General features: G+C 34.9%; 1 protein-coding gene across 1 annotated transcript in view; it reads right to left on the bottom strand.

Moving 5' to 3' along the window:
* AHI1 (Abelson helper integration site 1) overlaps positions 1 to 20,970 on the bottom strand; it is a gene marked incomplete at both ends in the record, with an annotated part of 91,111 nt that extends 70,141 nt beyond the window's left edge. The window contains 10 exons of the mRNA XM_081998536.1: positions 620 to 752; positions 2,964 to 3,116; positions 5,202 to 5,387; positions 6,862 to 6,954; positions 8,588 to 8,780; positions 9,532 to 9,745; positions 10,833 to 10,990; positions 11,555 to 12,165; positions 19,079 to 19,191; positions 20,952 to 20,970. Of these exons, the coding sequence (XP_081854662.1) occupies positions 620 to 752; positions 2,964 to 3,116; positions 5,202 to 5,387; positions 6,862 to 6,954; positions 8,588 to 8,780; positions 9,532 to 9,745; positions 10,833 to 10,990; positions 11,555 to 12,165; positions 19,079 to 19,191; positions 20,952 to 20,970 (1,873 nt within the window). The remainder of the gene's footprint in view (positions 1 to 619; positions 753 to 2,963; positions 3,117 to 5,201; positions 5,388 to 6,861; positions 6,955 to 8,587; positions 8,781 to 9,531; positions 9,746 to 10,832; positions 10,991 to 11,554; positions 12,166 to 19,078; positions 19,192 to 20,951) is intronic.
* Between the last annotated feature and the right edge of the window lie 3,163 nt (positions 20,971 to 24,133).

The following is a 24,133-nucleotide window of genomic DNA, read 5'->3' on the forward strand; positions in this document are numbered from 1 at the left end:
TTTACTGTTCCTTGCATTTAAAACATTTATTTTGTGTACACTTAAAATACTGTTATCTCTAAATCTCAAAATTCTTATGCAGGGCTTAAGAACTATACAGTTGAGGCTACTGTGAAGAAGCAGCCCCAAGTCTGAGTAAGAAGAAATATTTGTAGTGCCAGCTGAACTGGACCATGAAAGACAGGAGCCTCCATTGGTCTGCCTGGAGATGACAGTATTCCAGTTATCAACTAACTTTCATGGCAGGTTAGGAGAAAAACTTACAGAAGAGATCGTGTAGAGCGGGGCTTAAAAAGTGATTTCACTTAAAACCTTATTATCAGAAAATATGTTCCCTATGCAAACTGATTTAGTATTTCCATTAGATCTCTGTGCAGAAATACTATGATTTCAAACCATTACATTGTATATACATTACCATGTGTGCAAAGCCAGTTCCAGTGCTATTAACACAGAAAGATCATTTTCCTCAATGCTCTTTAATGCATAGAACAATTTACAAAACACAATTATAAAACAAAACCTCTAAAAAAACCACAATTTAAGAATACATTTTTGCCCTTTAATTTTGCACTACATGAGTTATAAGAAAAAAACCCAAAACATATTTTAAACTTACAAACAATGGGATAGCCATTCTTTCCTGCACATGCTGCTGCCAGCGTTTTCCCATCATGAGAGAAACGAACACAGAAACAGCCCGTATCTCCACCTCGCAGTGAAAACAGATGCTTGTTCGGTATGCGGCAAGCCTAACTTTTCAGGTAAGAATTGCAATCACACAGTTATGAATATTAACTCCCCAATGCTTAAAACATATTCTTAGTTCCTGTCATGAATAAGTTTTAAAAAGCTACTAACCTCACATAAGTGAATTTAAAAGAAAAATTCAATCTTATAAACAGAGACAGTTCTACTGTACAATTTAGGCCACATCTAGTTTGTATATACTTTTCTGCCCCATTATTACAGACAACTAGCAAGTTTTAAAAACCTAAGAAAATTTAAAATTGAAATTACATCCTTAATCCTAAATGATGACTATTGTCAGTAATATAAACTATAGAGTTAGACTGTAAGTCAAGCTTGTTTAAGGAGTCTAAGCACAATGCTTAGCAACTTAAATGACTGCAGTGTAAACTCAGAAGACTAACTACAGGCATTCAAACTGTTGGTCTACCAAATAACCTTTAGCATTCCTCATCTGTATTTCAATTCCTGATTTTTTTAAAACATATCTGGAGATAAAACATTTCAAAAAAATTGCACAGGTATTATAGTCCCCCCTCCTCTCTCCCAAAATATTTCCTTTTTCACCCAAGGGCTTTTATTCCAAAGCTAAATTAAAGGTTTAAGGGGAATTAAATAATGACATAGCTACTCTGGATATGTTAACTTAAACCTGATTTAAATTTATGAGTGAAAAATGAGTATGAACAGATTCATATGCATTTAAAATTATACAAATAGATCTACTTATAAAATAATTGAATATACACTGTTCACTTCAGAACAAAGGTAAACAGACCTTGTTAGAAAGTGTATATGCAATTAAGCCTTTTTCTGCTTTTTAACCTCTCTGAAATAAAACATTACAATATTGAACCAATAATTCAAGTCAGAACAAACTTCTTTTATTTACAGGTCATGTAGCTACAATTCACACATAAAATTACTTTCATATTTAATACCTATATAAAATAATTCATAGTTTTATAGATCATTTTGGAAAAATAACATGCCATCCATCTATATCTATGGAGACATACAAATATATTGTGGTTCTTTAAAAGGATAATTTAGCTTTAAAGGTAAAACAATAATTTAAATGTATAGAAAGGAAATAATTTTGAGTGATTATTCAATTTTAAACAAGCATATCTGCTTTAATATTCTTTGGCAAATAGATGGGCCACATCATGCTAACCTTACTGAAACTTCTTCTCAACACTGAACATTACAAAATACATTGTTGTTGCTACTAAAGTTCTTCAGTATGTACATGGACTAGTCTAAGAATAAAGGAGCTGCCAAATTTTATTTGTACAACGGCAGGTGAATATTCTTACGATTGTATTTCTCTTTGTTTTGATGACACGCTTATTTTCAGAATGGCATCTTTCTGAAAAGTACTGAACATTAACAGAAATACATCTTGCCACTTTTGGTAAGAAATTACCATTGTAAAAACAGACTCATCTATTCTTTACTATTTTATTATTATTAGCAAACATTACTGGGAAATAAAATTAAATCCACGTATATTTAAGTGTTCTTTTTGAAAGGATCTGTACAAGAACTACAGTATGGAATCAAAATAAAAATCAACATTCTTTGTTAACAAATTTTATGTTACTCAAACTTTTATAGAACCATGAACTCACGCTAATGCCATTCTACAGAAAAATATGAAATCACTGCATGGACGTTCTATATATAGTTGCCAAAAAGATGCCCTTTTTGTGACTGCTAATTTCCCTTAGCTACAGTGATCTAGGAGTTAGGATGAAGCCAGCAACAACCTTCTTAATAAGGTTCTTCAGTGAAAGTTCCTTCATAATTCTGTTATACTGTAAAAGTAACTTTAACTGAAGCAATTAAAAAACCCCAACCTATAACAAAAAACAAACCACCAAGAAAACATACTTCCAATCAAGCCGAAATCTGAGAACTAGTTCATCTTACTTCCACTACCTGAATAGCCCTACTCTTTCAAATTCCTAGAGAATTCTGGAGATAAAAATATCTGACTGTTCTGGGAAAAAATGGTTAAAACAACCATATTTGGTAAGACGCAAAGCATCCTTTACTATTTCTGAGAGTTTCTTAAGTTTTGTATTTTGTTTATTTTTGGGGTTTTTTTTTTCCCTCTAATGAATGACTTGGTTCTTAATACCTATATCATAAAAAGATAGTAGAACTTTAAATTATTTTTCTTTTAAAAGCAAATAAAAACACTTCACCTGTCCAGGCAACCGTGTCCATTTAAATGTCTCCTTTTTCTCCTCTGGAAAAGGTTCACATGATTTTTTAGATTCTTCTCTCTGGAGCTCACAGAGTGTTGCACTACTTTGTTCCTGCTGAACAGCTATCATAGAGCGGAAAGAAGGAGCAACCTTAAGGCAAACAAAACTACGTATCAGGAAAAAATAGTTTTAAAATTAATGTGTAGTATCTGAAAAGATTTAAAAGTACTTTTAACTTCAATGCATTGCATTTTTACATCTGAAAAACAGAGATTAGAAAAAGCTTAATACAAGAAAACTGCATAGGAAGAATTTCATTTAAAAGTAACCAGCAAGTCAGAAAGTAAGCTGAGCTTCCAAAGTTGTGTCAATCGGATGTTATTAAAGATTTTTCAAATAATCGATCCTTTTCTATTTTTATTAACTATCCAGGTCCGTGAAAATGAGTAACACTCTACTACCTGGTAAAGTTGTTGTATAAAAAAAAGCATTTCCGCATGTTCCAGTGACATTAAGCTACCACTCTTCAAATCAAGATACTGCTTCCGCAACAAAATCCATTCATGATACCAAAAGATATTATCAGCGTTGTGTACTGAACAAACTATATGCAAGTATTGTAAAGAAAAAACGAGGAGTGACCAAATACGTGATTTTTACTGTAGGTAAAAGATACGTACTTTCCAAACTTCTGTAAGTGCATTTACTGAACCTTACCTAAAGGTTACACCAAGCTTGAACACACAGAAAGCCTTAATGCTGAAGAAGCCTAGCAGCAGCAGGGCTGAGGGGCACAGAGGCCATTAAGCATTGGCTGCAATTCTGATCGGTTTCACTAAGACAAGTCTCTTCAGAAAAACATCTGAATACCAGGCAAAATTACTGTTTTCTCCCAGGCTGACAGTCACTAGGTATCTACTTCAGTGTGATTAACTCTCTAAGTTCCTCTGACTAAAAAAGGGAGGTTGGACACCTACTATGCAAGCAGAAACCAATTTAGGAGCTTAAATCAGTTGTCTACACATAGATGTCTACTTTCATGCAAGATACCCCGTTTCATCTGAGACATTCATTTTCGTAACTACCAGCCTATGCAGGAGGTATGGGAAACCTGGGCCCTTCTGGGGAAGGAGAAGACTAGGTAGGATCTGTAACAGAACTAAAAATGGAGGCAGAAATCTATGCATAGAAAACTGTATCATGCCAGGGCTCTTATCTGGAGCTCAACCCCAGTCTTGGCAAATCCAGCATTTATCAGAACAAGAATGAAATAATATCAGTAGCCAATGGATCCAAGTCAAGCAAGGTTCAGAAAGCCTATGCAAATTCATCACATCACTTGAGCTTCACAGAGGACTGTAAAGTAGGGACAGCTGTAAACCTGTGATAGCACCTAAACACACCAGGAAAACATTCAGACCATGGAGAAGACAGGCTCAGAACTCCTCCAGAAAGATGAAGCACAGCTGCTCAAGCAAAGCACACAGAATTCCTAACCATCTCAGCAGCTGACTGAGCAAGAGATCTGCAGACATCATTCCACTACATAGATTAGAAAAATGTCCCAAAAACATATGAAATAATCCCACATATTAGCTTGGTTTTGGACCACATCTCACCAGGCTTCCACAGATCACCCCTGACTGTATCAAGTGATCAGAAGACTTACGACAACTGCAAATACATATGGAAAGCTATGTAATGGAACAATATTGTACTTGCATTGTAGAATAATAAATGCTGTATTTATCTTGAGTGCACATCTCAGCACATACCAATGTAAGCCTGTCTTTAAAGGAGTTTCTATTTGAGAAAAAAATACAACTCATTATAGCTTGAGGGTGCAGGGAATCAGCGTTAAATTACTTTTATTTTTTTCTCACTTACAGAATTTACACACCTGCATGAGTACAGTGACTTAAAATGGCATTTCTCCTAATGAAAAGGATTATCAATCTTCAAGAAAGTTTTCTGACTGTCAATGGCAAAATATGCAAACTTGCAGATCAGAAAAGTACGCCTATTTTTCAAAGATAGCTATGAAGGGCTGAGTTTGCAAAATGCATCTTAAGATGTAAAGTTCTTATGATAGCTAGCTATATACTAGTTATTTCATATACTGCATAAAAGTACAGCTTTTATATACATGCATACAAACACACACACACTCTAGCTAGTTACTAGTTCTTACAGAAGAGTCTAGGTATTTGTAAATATATTATATATTGAACTTACATGATCTGGCAGTTTTATGCCTCTTACAGTTACATATAAAGTTGACGGGTAACGATTTCGAGGACATTTTGCCCACCAGTCATAAACCTCAACAACATTCGAATGTGACTTGGTCCTTGGAGGTGGGTAATATAATTGCAGTCGGAGTTTTCCATCAACATTTAGAACTCCATTTGCACCTACAAGCTGGAAGAGCGATTAAAAAGAGGAAAAAATGTGTTACGTTAACACAATAATAATAGAAGTCATTGATGATTTATAATAACTTAACTACAGCATAAACTCTGAAATCCACTTCCCATTGGGGAAATATACTATCCCTAAAAGTGGTAATGAAGTAAACACCCCCAGGATCAAACCACTAAGATTAAAGCTTAGATGGCAGCTTAGCTTTGAAACATGCTTCACATGCACAACAAGTACCCCCTTTTTTTTTTTTTTTTTAATTACTACTTGGCTGGAATCACCTAAATCTCAAAGGACTGTCAATCCACAAAGAGCTTCTTCCAAATCTGCCCCCTTTGAATGCTGCCACAAAGGGCATGGTAAGGCTTTGACTCAGAGCAGAAGATACAGGAAAGCAGCAACCTTTTCAACTTCAGAAGAAATAGATCTCTCTCTATTCATCTAAAGAACAAGATAAAAATTAGTGCTTATGTTTTCTATTCTGTGTGTATCTACTGCCATTTACACTGACCGCTGTTTATCAGGACATTTCTACTTTGATACAGATGAAAGAATAATGTAGACAGATGTAGTAGGAATGAAGAACAGGCCACAATTTTATTTTTATTTATGAGTCGGAAGGTCTTCCTTCCTTTTGTTCAGGAGTAGGCTGTGCTGAATGCCTGGATTCAGATATACACCTGCCAGCTATACACCAGACATGGGATACCAGACCTCTGATTCCTGTAGATTCATCTTGGGAAGAGCTGAGAAGATACTCTATGTGGAATGATACGGAGGTCGCTCTCCCTTCTCCTAAACTTGCAGTCCATTATCCTCTCCTGTATTTCTCATGTTGTGGACTGCTCAATGGCTGTCAAGATCTACCATCCACAAGGGTAGGTGTAAATGAACAACCCTCAGGCAAATTAAAGCACGTGATACTTTGTCAGCTCTCAAAGGCCAAATTGGCACACTCGGGTCTCTCCTAACAGGGTAAAAAGGTACATGACATGTTGGCTGAATTACCATATCTCATTGCTGCAGCATTTCAAACTCTGGAACTAAAAATGACAGGCATTTTATAATTAGGCTATGGAGTCTTTTAAAAGGCTGGCCAACTGAAAATGCCACTAGAATACAAAATAGCTGAGGTACAGAAGTTAACATTTGCTTTGCAGAGAAAAATCTCATTAACACACAAGCCTTTAAAGAAAACCTCCTTCTGTACTTAATCAACAAGAAAAATTCTTACACCTTCTATACTTTCTTGAAAAATACATATTCTTTACTGTCAAGCTTGTTACTGTGAATTTTATGGGGTGAAGGAAGAAGGAAAGGAGAGAACAGCCAAGCAAGTGAGGAATTGTTTTTCCGTATCTGTTGCCTGAAAATACTAAAAAAATGTTTTCCTACTTAGTAGTGTCAGTGTCTTTTAGATAACTAAATAAAAAGACTTACAAATTTTGTTTCTTCTTTTACATATTTACAATACCTTTAGAAATGCCCAACAAATCTTTCGGAAACCACGTTCCTGAATCTGTACGGAGTTGGCTCTCACTTCATCCATACTTAGAAAATCAAGGATCTGAAAGTATTGGTAGGAATACAAGTATATTTCTATTGAATATATACTTCACGGTAATTTAAAAATACTGCTGAAAAGATGCTAGATGGGATACACTAAATTAAGCAGATTTCAATTTTAAGCAATTACAAAAACAGTACTACTTCCACACAAGTACACAACTTGAAGTAACAGATCCTCACACATTTACCTGATGATTATTTATGACCTGCTTTAAAAAAGAACATAAGTCTGGTCTTAAAAAACTGTTCTGCTTCTCTTCTGTCTCAATAAGGAGAACATTCCTATGTAATTTTCATAAATCCTATGTAGTTCACAAATATATCATATAGATCACAAATCTGAAAGCCCAGTCCAGCTGTATGTTAATTTAGCTGGAAAAGAACAGTCAAAAAGTTAGTTTTCCTTTCCTAGCTTTATCACTTATGTCAGATAACCAATCATAGAATGGTTTGGGTTGGAAGGGATCTTCAAAGATCATCTAGTCCACGCCTCCTGCCATGGGTAGGGACATCTTTCACTTGATCAGGTTGCTCAAAGTGCTATCCAACCTGACTTGAAACACTTCCAATGATGTCCATGAGATTCTTCGTTTTTCTGGTCAGTGGCCAGAATCTTCTCATATTTAGCCACTCCTGGAGGTTTATCTGGTATACAAAAAAAACCTGGAATCATACTATTTTCAAAATGGTATTTCATAAACCATGCTGAAGTCAAACAGCATGCTTTCACTGTAGTGATACTTTTGGTCCCAACATTAACATGATTTCCATGAAGAATTACATACAAATGTAATTATTTTTGCCTTAAGCAACTAAGGACTCTTAATTCTATAAATGTGTTAATTTATGAGTATCACAGAACATAAAGAAACATATGGTGGTATTGAATATTGATATTGAAAGAAACATATGGTGATAGAATCTATCTGAAATATAAAAACCAAGGCATGAATGAAATTCAAAAAACAAAGAAAAAACTATTTTGTATTAGATTCCCATTTTCAGGCTAATACTACAGAATCGCTCTTTAGAAATACTGAAATACTTAAGCTCAAAATCATGCTGAATACATGCAATTAAGTTTTTCCTTTAAATATAATTGTATCGGAGGATGAATTAATAATTATTTTGTGAATAATGGCAGAGGAGAAGCAGATGTCTAAAATGTCAACGGAAAACAATGCAATAGCTTGCTCATTTGGTACAAGGAAAAAGAGGTGTTGCTACAAGCAAGAAAATTCCATCTTTGAGTTTCTGGTACTTAAGCTTCTTTTCAGATTTCAAGAACATGGAAAAGAAAAAAAGTGATAGCCTTTTTAAGTGGTGTCATCCCTCCTGATCTGGAACAATCTTACCAGCCTTTCCCAGAAGTCTGAAAGTTGATTTAGTAAGAAAGCTTTGTCCTGCTTACTATTATCAAAACACATTGGGTTTTTTTTTCCTATAAAAAATGTTTATTAGTATTAGTAACCATCAATACCACTTTTTGGTATCTCCACTGTATCTTAAGGCTATGCTATTAACCCAATATAAGCAAAATGAAACACCTGAATCAGACAAATATATACTGTTGAAGAAACAAACAGAAAATCATAACGTGAATAAATTTTATGTAAAATATTTAACCTTACCTCAAAAAACAGGATTACCCGAGGACTTTCTTCAGTGTTTTGAATAAAATAACTAAAACGCTCATTAAATATGACTTGCTCCTCCCACTCTGGAACTGTTGATTTAGACTGTCTGAAGTCATATGGTTGTGTCATAATAGGAAGAACATGCTCTATTTGTTCTTCTTCATAGTAAGATGAAACTTTCCTCTTGCTGTTTGAAAATTTCCAAACAGTTACAACTGTTATAGCATCTTAAAAAAACCCAACTCAAACAAACAGTATTTTCAATTACTGAAAGCAAAGAAACATACAAGATACCATTTGTTTGATTTTAGAAAATAATTTTCTAAAACCACCCAAAATTTAAGACAATTTGCAATGTATATAGAAATGCTACAAGCTGAAGTTCAAAATTGTAACTTCAAGTTACTATTACCAAATTTATGCATAGTGATCATGGTAGAGTCTACTGTTTAAACACTGTTAAAATCTGGTTTTCAGGAAAATTACGTGTAATGACAGGGCAAACAAGTAACTAAAGTGATTAGAAATATGAAGAACTAAACTTCACTTCAGGATCTTAAAAGTTCTTTTATAAAAACTGAAAGGCAGACGCTATTTATGCTACAAGAGTTTTGCTTACTTATTCTAATCTTGGCTTCTACATATTTTTGAGATCTCTGGAAAGAATACAGGATGAACTGTGCTGTAAATATGAGGACCTCAATAGCAATACAGCAGTGCAGAGCATTTAAAAGTGCCACAAAGAAAAATACCACACTAACTTACTGTAGATATATATATGCATTATCTGATATTTCTACTTAAAGATGTAGAAACTAATGAATGAGCTCACAAGCTTAAAATTCAGCATTATTTTCATTTTCACATTTAATTTTCTAGGGAAGAATCTATGTATTTATAGTAATCGTTGGTAACAGAAACAGTTTATTAAAAGTCACCTATGATCCTTCTTGACATGTAAGCCACTTCTCTGATCAACAATATGGATTTTAACCATGGGATGAGATACCAGGAGATCAGTTTTAAGTCGATCAGATCGATGGATATAAACTCCCAAGACAATATTATCATCAAAACCAAATTTAGACTCAGTTGAAATTTCTGAATTCTTCATTTCCTTGTCATTTTCAGCAGCAATTTCTGTGTTTTCTTCTAGAAAGAGGAACAAATTTGGGGTTACTATGTTCCACTAGTGATAGCTTAAAGGAGTAAAAATGCTCTGTATTGTCTTAGCAATCAATAGTAAAGTAATAATACTTAACTTGTTCTTTACATAATAGGTTAATAAAATTATCAATTTTGCAGCATTTTAAACATTTATGAACATATTAATATATAGTCATATGTACAATCTATTCCTATTAACAAACATTTTTCTTTAAAATCAGAGGTCTTCCTCTTGATTAACATAGGTTCTTCTGTGCCACAGTGGCTTAAAATCCATACAGTTCAATATCCTGTTCTTGACTACAGCCTATCATATGGGGTTTTTGTGTGTTTGTTAGTTGTTTTTTTTTTAAGGAAAACGTAAAAAACAATATAAGCAGAAACTGATAATATCTGCATGTGTATTCTCCCTGAATTTACCCAACACTGTTTTCAGAACTTCCTCATTTAAAAGCTACAGTGAGACCACCATACTTAATAGATATCAGAAGACTACTCCTCATCAATTTCTGTAATCTCAATTTTTTAAACTAATTTCTTATTTTGTCCTCCACAACATTCAAGGAAATTAATTCTCCAATTTGACTATGCACTGCATGAAGTTTTCCTTACATTTGAACTGAGCGTCAGATTAAAAAAGCAGTGATACACCATTATTTACAGCATAAAGTAAACAAAAATGATAAAATAATAAAAAGACAATTAGAATATGCATCTAAGTAATACACTGTAAAGGTGGTATGTATATTATAATACTATATTAAGCTTAAAAAACCCAAACACTTTTAAACTGTTTATCAATTTCAAAATTATTTACCGTAAATGAAATCTTAAGATTTTAGATCGATACAGGAAATTAACTTCCTTACAAATTTGCCTCAGATTTAGAAGAACAAAAGTACAATTAAGTAACTAAAGAAACGTAAGTAACTTCAACAGCTCAATCACTTCTTCACTTCTGTGATACTACTATGGACAAATATTTCTGTAGCAATGCAAGAAAAAAAGAAAAGAAAAAAGGCTTGGATAAGACAGAAAAGCAGCACACCATTGTAACATTTTGTTGGCAGACCTCTTCTGGTTTTCTTTTTAGCCTTCTTTGCTTTAGGTTTCTGTTTTTCCATGCTTTCCTCCAATTTGTGTCCTTCTGATGTAAACAGTCTTTCCAATGACTGATTTTCATTGCCATCTTCTGCTGGATGATGCTGTAGCTCAGAAAGGGACATTGCACTGCAATGTAAAGGATTACTGTCAGCAATTGCATGCTACTGCATATACGGACGCAAATGCTCATTACCTTTATTAATCCACTTGAAATTTCCTCTAGTTCTCCAACTCATCATCCGTGCATCTTGAACATGCAACACACCTCCCAACATTAGTGTCTTGCCTTTTTTATTTCTCTCTACCCTTCAGTTCCCCCGAATTTCCAGATAATTACAGAACCATTTGTGTGAATGGAGTCAAGCTAATACTCTTGTGCTGGATCAGGGCCATCACTCAACACTAAAAAACTATGTACAAAATTATCTTAAGTTAGTTGTGAGTTGCCCAGAAAATAAACATCAGATAGTAATGGAGGATATTTTTTAAAAAAGTTTAACAGAATCTGTGAGTTAAATATTAATCTTGACAGCATTTTGAAAAAGTATTTGGTAACATTTTTTTGTAACAGAATGATCCAGCTCATCACTTAGAAAATATGTACAGTTTATTAGAAACCTTCTGCCTATCTTAAAACAAAATGAAACATTTAAGATTCACAGACACACAGTATACAGTTTATCATGGTACCTTGTTTCAGCTTCACTTAAAACTGCTACTTCTTTCTTCTTTTTCTTCTTTTTGCTCACTTCATTGTTCAATACAACTTCATGGCTTTGAACACTGGAGGTAAATTGAGACATCTGTTTTTTAAGCTTCGTTCTTATTTTCTTTTTAATTGCAGTTGCCTCATTCTCAGCTACATGCAGCTGATAGGCTCGAATTAGCTCTTCTTCCTCTTCTAATTCAGTTACATTTCTTGCTTCAGCCAAGGAATTTTTAATCTTTCTATCACCTTCTTGATGAGGTACACCTGTTTGTGATTTACTTTTTGTTTTCTTCTTTGGAAAATCATTAATCTTTTCCTCAAAACTCTCCAATTTAGCTTCATATAAGATTTCCTCCTCATTAAATTGTTCTTGTAACAATGATTTCTTTTTCTTCTTGTTAGACTTTGGTTGCTTGTTCTCCTCTCCACTAACAATATCATTGTTTATTTTCTCTGCAGCTGAGGCTTTCTCTCTCAGTTTATTTTTTGTAAATCGGGGACTCTCTTCTTCAGGGTTATATGTGTTGTTTATAATTGCTTCATCATTCACACTTTCCTTAGCTAGATCAATATTACTTCTAAAGGTGTCAAGCTATAAACGAAAACAACATTAAACATAGTCCTAAAAATTATGTTCTAAGGATAAACATAATACTTGATATTATTTCTTTAGCAACATTACACAAAGTAAAACAAAATCAAGGATCTAGTTATTTTCTTCTTTAACAAGTGACAGATTGAAAAGCAAAAGAAAATTCACACTGAAAAGAAACCATTTTGTGTTTGGGCACTTCATCCTCAATTTTGTTTCACTATGTTTTTAAGTGACTTTTATGTATATACAATAAAAAAAACCAAACCAACAACTCTACTCCATAAACAGATGCCAATGCTTTAGACTATGGAAGACTTGAAGATTATACACAAACATGAAATAAAGTATTTTCATCCATTTAAAATGCAAGTTAGAGACAGGCTTCAGGCTCAAATGTTTGTATTCTCTTTTACTGAAAGCTGCTTGCCAAAGTTTGACAATGAAATTATATTAATAAGTGCTAAAACTGAAAAATAGATTTCCATTAAGACTTTTTTTTGAAGTATAAAGTTGAAAAAAAAAATCCACAATAGTGTTATTAGAACGACAAAGAGTTGATCTAAAGACCAGTCTAGTAAAAACAGCTAAGATCAATTTCAGCTAATGCATTTGTCTGTGTGCTCTGTCAGTTTTTGGTGTTTTTTAGAAAACACACTGTGAACTTTCCTTCCTCCCTCCTTCAGGTTTCTATTCCTGGTTACTAAAAGTTGTAATGCCCCATCCCTGGAAACATTCAAGGTCAGGTTGGACGGGACTCTGAGAAACCTGATCTAGTTGAAGAAGATCCTGCTCAGTGCAGGGGCTTTGGACTAGACGACCTTTAAAGGTCCCTTCCAACCCAAACTATTCTATGATAACTCCAAACAACACAGCAAGTAACTAAAACCTAATTCTGTACGGAGCTCAAGACACAGATCTCTGTTCCTTGATGGAACTTCTATAAAGCCGCTGAGGTTCACTTATTCTCTTGTCTTACATAAAACTCCCTGGAGTCTCCACATGAAACATTAGAAAGGACTTCAAAACACAAAGGAAGCAAATAAAACAAAGTTGGAGAAAATAAGTATCTGCATAAAATGCAATCTTTTCTTTGCCAAGACCATCTACCTCCCTCAATACATAGACATCTTCGCCTTCTAGCTGGGATACTTCTCCCAGTTACAGATTCATGTTTGCCTCAAACAATTTTAAAAAGGGAAAACGTGTAATATGTGATCACCAAAAGGTACAAGCTTCTAAGAAGAAAATCAAGAGAATGAAGTTGCACGGCAATCATGCTTTATAGGATGGATCCTGACTTTAAAATGCCCATCTGCAAGAATAATGTTCCATGACTAGAAAGAAAAGAACACTCAATGTGCAAGTCATTTGCCTCCATATTGTATGCCCTCAATTACGTGAGCCTTCATCACTATCTTGTTTTATTTACACCTGACATTTGAAGAGAGAACATGGAGAGCAAGTATTGAAGGAGAAGAGAGGAAAAAGAAAGGAAAGTTTGAAGTACATGAGTAAAAACACAGAAAAGAAAAAAATAATCAAGTTTATTATTTGTACAGGAAAATTGTCAAATAAAAACAGTGAGACAAGAAAAATACACCAAGACGAAGTTTAACACAGAAGTAAAAGCTGGTGTCTGAAACTAGAGACAGAGCTCAAAAATGCAGCAGACTTACTAATGCTACATATTAAACAACACTGTCCTAATAAAGTACGACTTAAAAAAGAAAACATTTAGAATTTCATACAAGTATGCTTATCTAATACATCAGAAAAATCTAAAGCTATTCATACATCTTTTCAGTAGGTAATCTTTATTTTTAATATCCTATGTCTAAAAATAGTTTAAATTATCTCAATATCAAATAACAAAAAAACCTGTCTTTGTATCTTACTTGCTTAAATAGACCAGTAACATGCTCTTTATTCCTAAGTCAATTATTTAAGAGGACATGGAAGATTTCATATAAGTAACCTGAAATACAGAATAGAGTAAGGAAATTTAAAAAAAATAAAGCAACAAGCTTTGTATAAACTAAAACACCAAAATAAGGCTTTCTAACAGATTGTCCACTTCCTTATCTGCATTTCTACGAATAGCTTTAACTGCAGAGTATAAGGAATGAAGGTAAAACACACTGGCAATTAAGACCCAACAGTGGCCAATAACTAAGGCCATGTTGATTTTTGCCTTGGATAGAACATTAATCCATTAAGCTCAAGAAGTAGAATTCTCTGAGAAATCCTAAACAAAAAGCCCTAGTCTTTGACCTGTTCAAGAGTTTCTAAAATAACTCTGATATTCAGGAATCATTTCCTCAAAGAAACATAGCTGTTGCAAAAACTTGCTTGAAATATCTGCTAGAACTTGTTATTTATTATGTCTCCAAACAAAAATATACATCCACAAATAAGTGTCATTAATAGTTGCAGCACACAGTCCCTTAATTATAGCAAATTTACTCACAGGAAAAAAATACAGAATATGCTCATGAAGAAATAAAACACCATCTCAAACTACAACAAATTCCAGGAACATTGATAGATACTGCAGGAAGCACAAAGCTGCTTCAGCAGTTCAAACCCAAATTCCTCAGATACATAGCCTGTATGATCTTAACTCAGTCCACTTTTACCACATGTTGTAATTACGTGATGTAATTAAAACAGAGAGGAAAGACAGGTGGGAATGACAAAATGACAAAGTAAAAGCCAAGAGGTTCATAAAAACCATCAGATTAGTTATCAGGCAGAGGCAGGGATATTGGTATAGATTCTCTGCCTGAAATGCAGGACTAGAAGATCAACTAAGAGCAATCGTCTATATATAAACATACTTGAACCAAGTCAGAAAAAGCAGTTAGGCTGGAAAAGCAGCTCAGAGGATAGGCCTGTCTCTGGAGTAACTCCAGAGGGTTGCTGACCTGAACCTGATCTCCTCAGCTTAAAGCATGGAACAAATGAGAGGCTTTTTTTCAAAACAGCTCTGCGGCCACATTACAACACGAAGGCAGAGGAAGCACTCTTCCCCGAGAACAGACCTACTTGCACTAGTGACCCGACAGGAGCAAAAGGTGGGTGCCAGCCAAGATGCATGCAGGTGGGCTAGCACAAGGCTCGTACCACAATGAGCCAACCCCAGGTCACATCACTTGCCATTTGTACTCCAGAGCTCACAGCAGGGACAACGCCTAACAATCTTACTCCTTTTTAAAAAGACTTCTCAAATATGTGTGAGTGGAATCTGGAAACACAAGTGATTTTTGCCACGGTATCCAGAAACTCAGATAACCAGATTTACAGTGGTACCTGAACTTCTTCCCCTAATACAGGCACACCTTGAAAAATTAGGAATGGACACTGCCAGCCCACTGAAGTGCTGATACATATTGGTTGTAAAAGACCATTTACTTAAAAATGAATTGGTAACGAATGTACTTGTGATGCTGGCTAGTTGGGTGGGATGTTTAAGAAAATTTTAATGAGCTCGGGAACAAATTCTACTGCCATTGCTCATGTAAGACTACAAAATGTACACAGTCAAAGCTAGAAGAACTTTAATTTTCAGATAGGATGGGCTTGGAGAAGTTTCACCAAATTTTAACAGAAAATATTGAGAAAATGCGTAGGTCAAGTATATAGTCAACTATTAGCAGTTCTCCTATTTTAAATATAAGAAACAAAGAGCTAAAAACCAGTGGAAATCTCAACAATTATTCAGTACCTGTCAGCTTATGGAAAAAAAATGGGCTACGAAACAGACCCTGGGAAAATTCTACAACCTCAAAGCTCCACAGGTTGTGTTTTACATCTAAGACAAAAGCTAAAGTACTCAATCAGTCAGAAGAAACCTGTAAAACATTCATCTTACGCAAAAGAATACAAGAATTTTCAAGCTTAGAGGTAGGCTCCTATTAACTGTACCCTCATGAAACTCCAGACTCCAATCTGTCATCCAGGGCCTTATGAAGAAAGGGAAGGAGCGGAATCAGTGATGTAAGAAGTAAAAAGCTTCAAATGGATAAATCTGTTGCAGTCCTGCCTTGAATACAAAATCTTAGTTATCAGTGCATGTCCATCCCAATATTGTAAGCTGGTCAGACTACAGTCCAGGGAAGAAATTCTTGCCTCCATAAAGGGATCTTGCTTTTCACCTGGTAGAAAACTTCACTGACATTTTCTGAGTTAAACATCCTCTTTTCTACAATGAAACTTAGATTGAACCAAGTAAACTCAATAATTTTCACACTGACTATTTAGACAGATTAATCTGGGCAAAATAGCCTGGGCATCGCCTGGTCTGAGGCTTGCCTCATTCTAACAAGTTGTAATAGGAGGCACAATCAGCAAAAAATAAATAAGGTGACTGTTAGCCCTGGAAGGGATACTAGCAAACTCACTTTCTGATAGGGTCCCAATTGCTTGTTTTTCCAGCCATGCCTTCAGGTCTCATACCAACTGCACCTGTGGCTATTGAACAACAAAGCAGACCTTTCACTGGCCACAGTTGATGCCTATCTGCATCTCCATTACAAGCCCCTCATTCCTGTTAGTTGTGACTTCAAACTCATCCTGCCCTACTGACCATCAGCCTTTCCTCTTCCAGTCAGGCTGCTTCCCTTCTCTCCAGGCAATGGGCACACATTGCAGAGCTGGCAAGCGGACAGGCAATCTCCTTATCCTCGCTTCTTTCATTTAAAATCACAGCAACCTCCTGCAGCTCCAGAACTCGGCTTTCAAGGAAACAGTGGACTATGGTGGAAAAGGTTTTATTAATCTAAGAAAGGCTAGGTTCAGTAAAGAAAAAAGAAAGAAGCAGATTGGAACATTTCCAGTAGAAATAAGCTTTCAACCATGACCTGTTTCTGATAAAACCTGGGAGACCATTTATGGCAAGTGCATGACACAAAGACAATCATCACTAATAAATTTTACATTATTTCAAGGTATGTGAAACTCTACACAGTTAAGTTATATGAAAGTGAAGAAAACTGGAACAAAACCAGCCAACCTCCTCCATCTACCTCTTCTTCCCCTCCCAGACACATTTATTTCTTACAAAGAAATGACTGGTTATTTGCTGAAGCTTTTACAGAAATTTCTACTTGAATGCAACCAGCATGGAAAATACCAACCTGAGCTCTTGCAACTTGGCCACACTTTAAGGAAATATTCAGAATGGTCAGTATTAGGTTTCAGCACACATTCTCCTCAAGTTCTTAGTTTTTTTAATGCTTTGATTGGTAAAAACCTATAGCTTCAACAAATCCATAAAGTTAGGCTTCCACACTGATCCTAAAAACACGCCTTAATTTGTGGGTATACCACTAGCTTTTGATTCAGTTCACTGTGATTTTAGGTGTTTCTAGGTAACACCAAAACACTAGTGTTTTACATCAGAGACCTCTGGAATGGAAACCAATTTTAAAACCAAAGTAAGCTTAAAATATGTATCAGTAATATGTAGTTGCATATGAACATACAATTATGTGCTCAAAAATACTTACATCATACTTAAAAGGTACAGATTTAAAAACCCACATTTCATCAAAAAAGTAAACCTAACCAAGGAAGAATTTAGTCTTGTATTTACACATACGCCAGCAAAAAAAGGAAAAAAACCACCCTCTAAACTCTTCTATGCTATATTTTAGACATCATGTTGATTCTTCATTAGACTATTGGCTAAATAACATATACTTCAAGGAATGCAAAATAAAAAAAGTGCACACAAATAGCAACTTCAAATTGTCAACCTAAAGACAAAATTATGTTTCAGAATAACAATACTATGTTTAATGTAACTATTCCAAATATACTTATGTATAATAAAAACATCTAACATTCTGATATTATATAAAATACCACTCCTTTGTCTTACATTAGTATTAAAGAACGAACATTCACTTCCAGCATCTGGTATGCATGCAATTGTAAGAAAAAAAGGCTGAAAATATAAAACCTAACTAGAGGAAAATAAAAAACCATAACATTTGTCTTTTAAGCAAACTGCTTTCTTTTGGAATTCCAAACATTGTAAGTCAATAATTGGTATATATATAGAATTCTCATTAAACATTTAATCATCTGTTCAGGAAAAAAGCTACAATATGAACCCTAACTCAGAGGAATCTCTAAGGCTCTTTTAATGAGAGATATGCCACAAATAAAAATGTTATCTAACCGTAAGGTCAAGGCGACAGAATCGTTCCTAATCTGCAAGTCACAAGCTAAGGCCAAAATCTTTAAAACAAATGTTTACAGGGGTGTACTGCCTAAACAGACACGTAAACACGGGACCACTCAGACACAAAAAAGCTCAGCACATGCAGAAATATGTTGATTACTAACATCAAATTGAAAAAAGTTTCAAATGTTGTTCAATATTGTTTGTAAATTCTTATACCAGTAATTTTTAGGAAATGGAATAAAGTTAATGATTATCTCCAATATTATTATAAATTCTCATGAGTTATCAATTCACAGATGTACCTGTATTACACAGGTGTAGTACTGTCGAAACTAAATACTTTTCCAGCCATAATTCTACCAGCCCATCATTCAAACTCCCACTAAGGTCAATACTGAATGTGAAAAAACCTTAAAACTTTTCTGAAAAATGTGAATGTAAAAAAAGTACCAGCAGACTTTAAATGAGTGCACGCCTGCACACACCACTTTCTTTTTAGAGTATTCTGTATAATTTTGTCATACCTCCAAATTACAAGGACAAACAGCTTGTACACAAAGAACGAAAAAGAGCCACATCAAAAACAAAGGCTATGTGCAGAAATAGTCTTTTTACTTAATTTTTTTAAAAAGCTTACATCTCCTTTCTACAATACATTTTCCTGATCTTTTTTCCATTAAGGTAGGCAAACAAACAAAGCTTGCATATGTTCAAACTCACCACAATATTCTCTTGAAACTTTTTCTTTGATTTCTTTGTGTCTGTTAGGCCAGCATGACGCCTGAAGATTTCCTCAAAGCGGACTTTGGTTTTTGCCTTTGCCTCACTTTCAACTGGAAAAAGAAATCTAGAGTATGATTCACTAGTTCAGTAATCACCATTGCTAAAAAAGTGCATAATCATGCTTTAAAATTGCAAAGGACAAGAATTATTTTATCAGGGAAAGTTTACCATGAAATTAGCTTAGTATTCAGTTAAGAATTTCCACTGACAACATAAACCACACAGGGATATCTTGGCAGTATTGTACAAACACGCCAGGCTACTACTTGGAAGTGGGCACCATCTACTCGGTTTCCTGAAGAAAGCACATTTTGAAGAGCACATACATTAGGATCAGCACAAAACTTGGGCTAGCCAAAGAAGAGGACAGATTATTGCCCTCTCTGTTTATGAACAGTAGCACACTGTTAACAAAGGTGACAGTGTCTTCAGGAGAAGCAGCAGCTCTGGGTTCTTACTGAGTCTGGAAGCCAGAGAACTGCCACCCTGACACAGACCCAGAAGAGGCAGGAACATGGACAGATCAAAAATCAGCTTGAGCTGAGAGTCCCTGCCTTTCTGTGAATCATGATACTGGTATCAGCAGCATTTCAGCCCTTGAAGCAGTAGGTGTTCTGTCCTCCCTTGAAGTAAGGCTTAATTTGCACCTAAAGAATTAAAAATGTAATCTGGCACAGCACTGGAAAAGGCTGTTGAACCCTCAGCTACGGCATATTTACCATTGTCATTACAATTTTTATGAAGCCCCAAATTAAAAAAACAAACAAAACACAAACACTACTTAGAAAATCAGCTATAAAGATGGACTCAAAATGGAGCCAATGATGCCAATGCAGCATTAAAAATTTATAGATAGAAGTAACTCCTATCATTTGCATCCAGTTCTGACTATAAAACATGTAATGGAAATCAAATACAGTATTCTTACCTGCTGGCATTTTCAGTCCTCAGTTAGAAGTGGCTCAAAACAGCAGCTGCTTCGTCCTCAGAATTCACCATTCTATTTAAAGTAATTAACAACATTCATTAACAAAACTGGTCCATAGACTTGAAGATAACAATTGAATGCATGCTAATTAGTATCAAGAATGAGTACAGGTCTTTTAGGGAAATATTTATTTCTAGACTACTTGTCTAAATTATTAGAAGTTCTCTGCCATCAAACCTCAGCATCTATCACTTATTATGTGAGCGTAAATAAAAACTAACACCACAGCAGTTTAATTAGCTATGTATTTCTGGGCAATAGCCAAATATTCCAGTACTGTAGTCCTCCGGTATTCTAAAAAACCCTACAGTTTATTTAAATAATAATAGCCCATGAAGCCATTTATATTGAAGCCTTTCTAATCAGGTTCTTATCCTGACAGCATCATCAAGGAAGTCACACTGTAGCCAGCTGATCGCTTTCAATGCAAAGATTAGTATCTGCCAGCAAATCTAACTTTGCTACAAATCTCTAAATATTTATGTTTATATAAAGCATTTGTATTTTACATAAAGCAGACAAGCAATTACATGAAACTCATTTCTCTAAAGAAAATGTTAGGCTCTCCCGATTGTGCAGAACAGCCTACAAATGCAATCCAAACAAAGCTTGAAGGCAAATAAAAATATTACACAGCTTTATCTTTTCATCAAGAAAATTCAGAATGTTTTACAAAAAATCTTAATGCAAAAATCTGTTTTGTAAACAGTAGAACTAATGAAACCTAGCTTTCTATGAATGTTTTCTGTTCCCCTTAGCTTTCCTCTCAATGAACTGTCTCCCTCCCACTCATGTGAAGACAGAAGTGTCTTCCACTCGTACCTGTCTCCCCGACAGCCATGGGGCAATAGCTCCAAGTTCTCCCTAGGTAACACCTCCTCTTAGACACCAATAACATAGACACCCAGATTACATCTATCCTAATAAATGAAGATGCAGCATTAAATACTGCCAGGCTATATGGTTGCATTGTCCTCGGCACCATTTTGGTCCAAGCCACATAACACTCACCCAAGCAATTCCTGGGTACGGTTTAGGAGTTAGTACAGATTATTATTAACAGAAACTTTGCATGCAGCCACTCTGATTTGGGGCTAATAGAGCTTAATAGCATTAAACTGGGCCAAACATACCACCTGGCCTTAACACTAGAAATCACTCCTGGGTACACACATCTTACCAGTACAGTAAAGAGCCAAGGCTACCGTTACGTTCCCAAGCATCTGCGCTACTGTGCCCTCAGATCCCTCTCATCTCTCTTTCACAGTGTTACTTGCTTCTTCCCTCTCCCCCACAGCCTACATTCTTTCAGGTCATTCCACATTTGTTACTTACAGTAGTCTGGTCTGCTGGCTAGCCAAACCCAACCAAATCAAGAACAGAAAGGCAAAGTGTTAGGGTTGGTTTGGGATTACAGAAGTGCTAATTAGCCAGTTGCCAGGTGTCATTAGTTTATTTCATGTATTAAGCAAAGAATTTATACCAAGTATCCAACAACCTAAGGATGTTTGAAATGAGCAAGGATGACCAGAAAGGACTTCACAGGAAGAAAAAAAAAATCTTTTGTTCTGTAATATGCTTCATCGTGTCACTGACAAGGCAGCAATATTTTCCCTCACTAAAATATGTTTTGACTCATAAAGCAAAGCTTTACTATCACAACCAGAACAGTAACAGTTAAAAATAACACTTCCTACAAGAAATGAAAACAGAAAATATTATTGAAAAACAAATCTACTTTTGCAATTTATACCTAGTTATACCAAAAAGCCATTTTAAAAGTACTATAGTTAAGTGCTGCTTTTCAAGTAGTTCATTCACAATTGGCTAGAAAATACTTATAACTTGAAAGAGTAGAAAACTAAATATAAAATACAGCAGATTCTATCACTTTAATATTCACTGAGGATTGCAGAACATGGAAAAGTCTCTTATGATTAGTTGTGTGATTTCAACTACCCTCAGAAAAAATAATTACAAACAACAAATGAAATGCTGAAGTGCTCTTAGATTTAAACCAAAAAATATGAGAAACTATGTAGAACAGAACAGCAAACTAAGTAAAGTGCATACCTGTTCCAAGTATGGAAATAATTTTATGGTCAAAGGTTAAATAGATCACACCACAAAAAACTATAGGTAAATTAATTTTGCAGATTCTTTTGCCTGTAAAGGAACAAACACCTTTCCAAAGGCTAGGCTCACCTCATGTCTACCAGCACTGTCTGTAAAATACGTAAGATTTGCCAAATTCACCAGCGAGTGCATCACTTTCTATTTACCTCTATTTATTCAGTAAAAGTCTATCCTCTTGTGGCAATAAAATTAAGATATAAAATAATAGAACTATTATTAGAGGACTTTAAACACATTTCCAATGTAGAATTACATGACCTTTGAATGGTCCATTAAAGCAACTATTAGGCTTGTGTAAATATAGATCATTAAATCAACAAAGGGTAAGAACAAGGCTGTTTACTCAGTGTAATTTCACCTTAAAATAGGAGAGATTTAATCATATATCAAAGTTCAGCAATCACAGTGCCCCAGTCTGAATAAACTCAGTTATCACTAAGATTAATCTTGTAAGACGCATTTTTTCCTGATCAGATTTGATCTCTTCCACATTAGTTAATATAAGGCAATCCAGGAATGACAGAAATACATACTTGGAACAGTGGCATATTCCAGCCATCAGGAATAACCCGGAAAAGAAAATCATGAAGCCCAAACTTCCAGGAATTAGTATATACTTTCCTGAAAATCATCTAATTTGCTCTTCTCTAATATTCCATCTTTATTTATAAATGTGATTCTACATTAAATTCTTACTCTTTTCACAGTATCTTACAATACTCACTGAGTTGCTATATTCTGCAACCATAATATAGGAATTCTCTATGCAAAACATGCCACAAAGCTTGCTATTCATGAAAAACATTTTATCACTAAAAAAATAAACTAAAAAAAATAATCAAACCTATACTATAATGGAGCAGAACATACAGAATCTGTACTACACAAGGGGAAGTGACAAATTTCCTACCTAATTAGGACCATTTAGGAAACAGAGTTGACAAAATATAATTGCACACTTCAGGATTTTCAAGAACTAAATCCCTCATTTTTCTTTTATTGCAAAAAGGGCATGTAATTTCCACTGGCTGAAAACAAGGAGAACATCAGCCCTTGTTTAATTATCATCTTTAGATGAGATGAGATGAGATGAGTCATCATAGTGGGAAATCTTGGGTTTTACTAGTAGGTTTCTAATTCAGCTATCGGTAGGTATCACAACTTCAAGATCTGAAAAACCTTTAACTCAGAATTACATAGCAAAATAACACTGAGTTGAATCTGTTCCTCTTCACTAATGGTAAATGTGACATCAAGAAACAAACTGGTGTTATGAGAATTCAGTAAGTCCAGAAAACTGACAGACAGCTTTATTATTACCATGTAAATACCTATGTACTTGCATAGCAAACACTACTAGAAGTGCAGTAGCTTTCTACCAGTTTAGATGTGCCTGTAAAAAACTTGTGTTCACACTAATGTAAAAGGATGTTCAAAAAAAGTTGGTGGTACCCATCTGAGTTTTCTAATAGTAACATTATCAGAAAGCTTTAGCTTCAGAGTAACTGCCGTTTTTTCCCCAGATCTGGCACCTTTTGTTGGTCAGAAGGTTGAAAACAGTCTCTGCCCTGACGGCGAAACTATGGACTTCAGTTCTGTTTAAGGAAATACAGCAGACTTTTATTGTTTACTACATTTTAAATCTCTACCTTATGTTAGATGATAATTATGAAAATGGGTTCTCATAAAGAGACCACCCTAAGGATTTTAATTAGCTAAGCGGCATTTTGCTTTCGGTAGAGGAAAAATGGTAAACCACGAAGATACAAAGGAACATTCCTAGCACACGCCACAAGTGGACTAACCGATGGGATTAACTGCATTTAATGTGCAGATGCACATTCCTCATGCGAAGGAGGCATCCCTGC

Source organism: Phaethon aethereus (assembly GCF_964289735.1).
Source record: "Phaethon aethereus genome assembly, chromosome: 3".
NCBI classification, from domain to species: Eukaryota; Metazoa; Chordata; class Aves; order Phaethontiformes; family Phaethontidae; genus Phaethon; species Phaethon aethereus.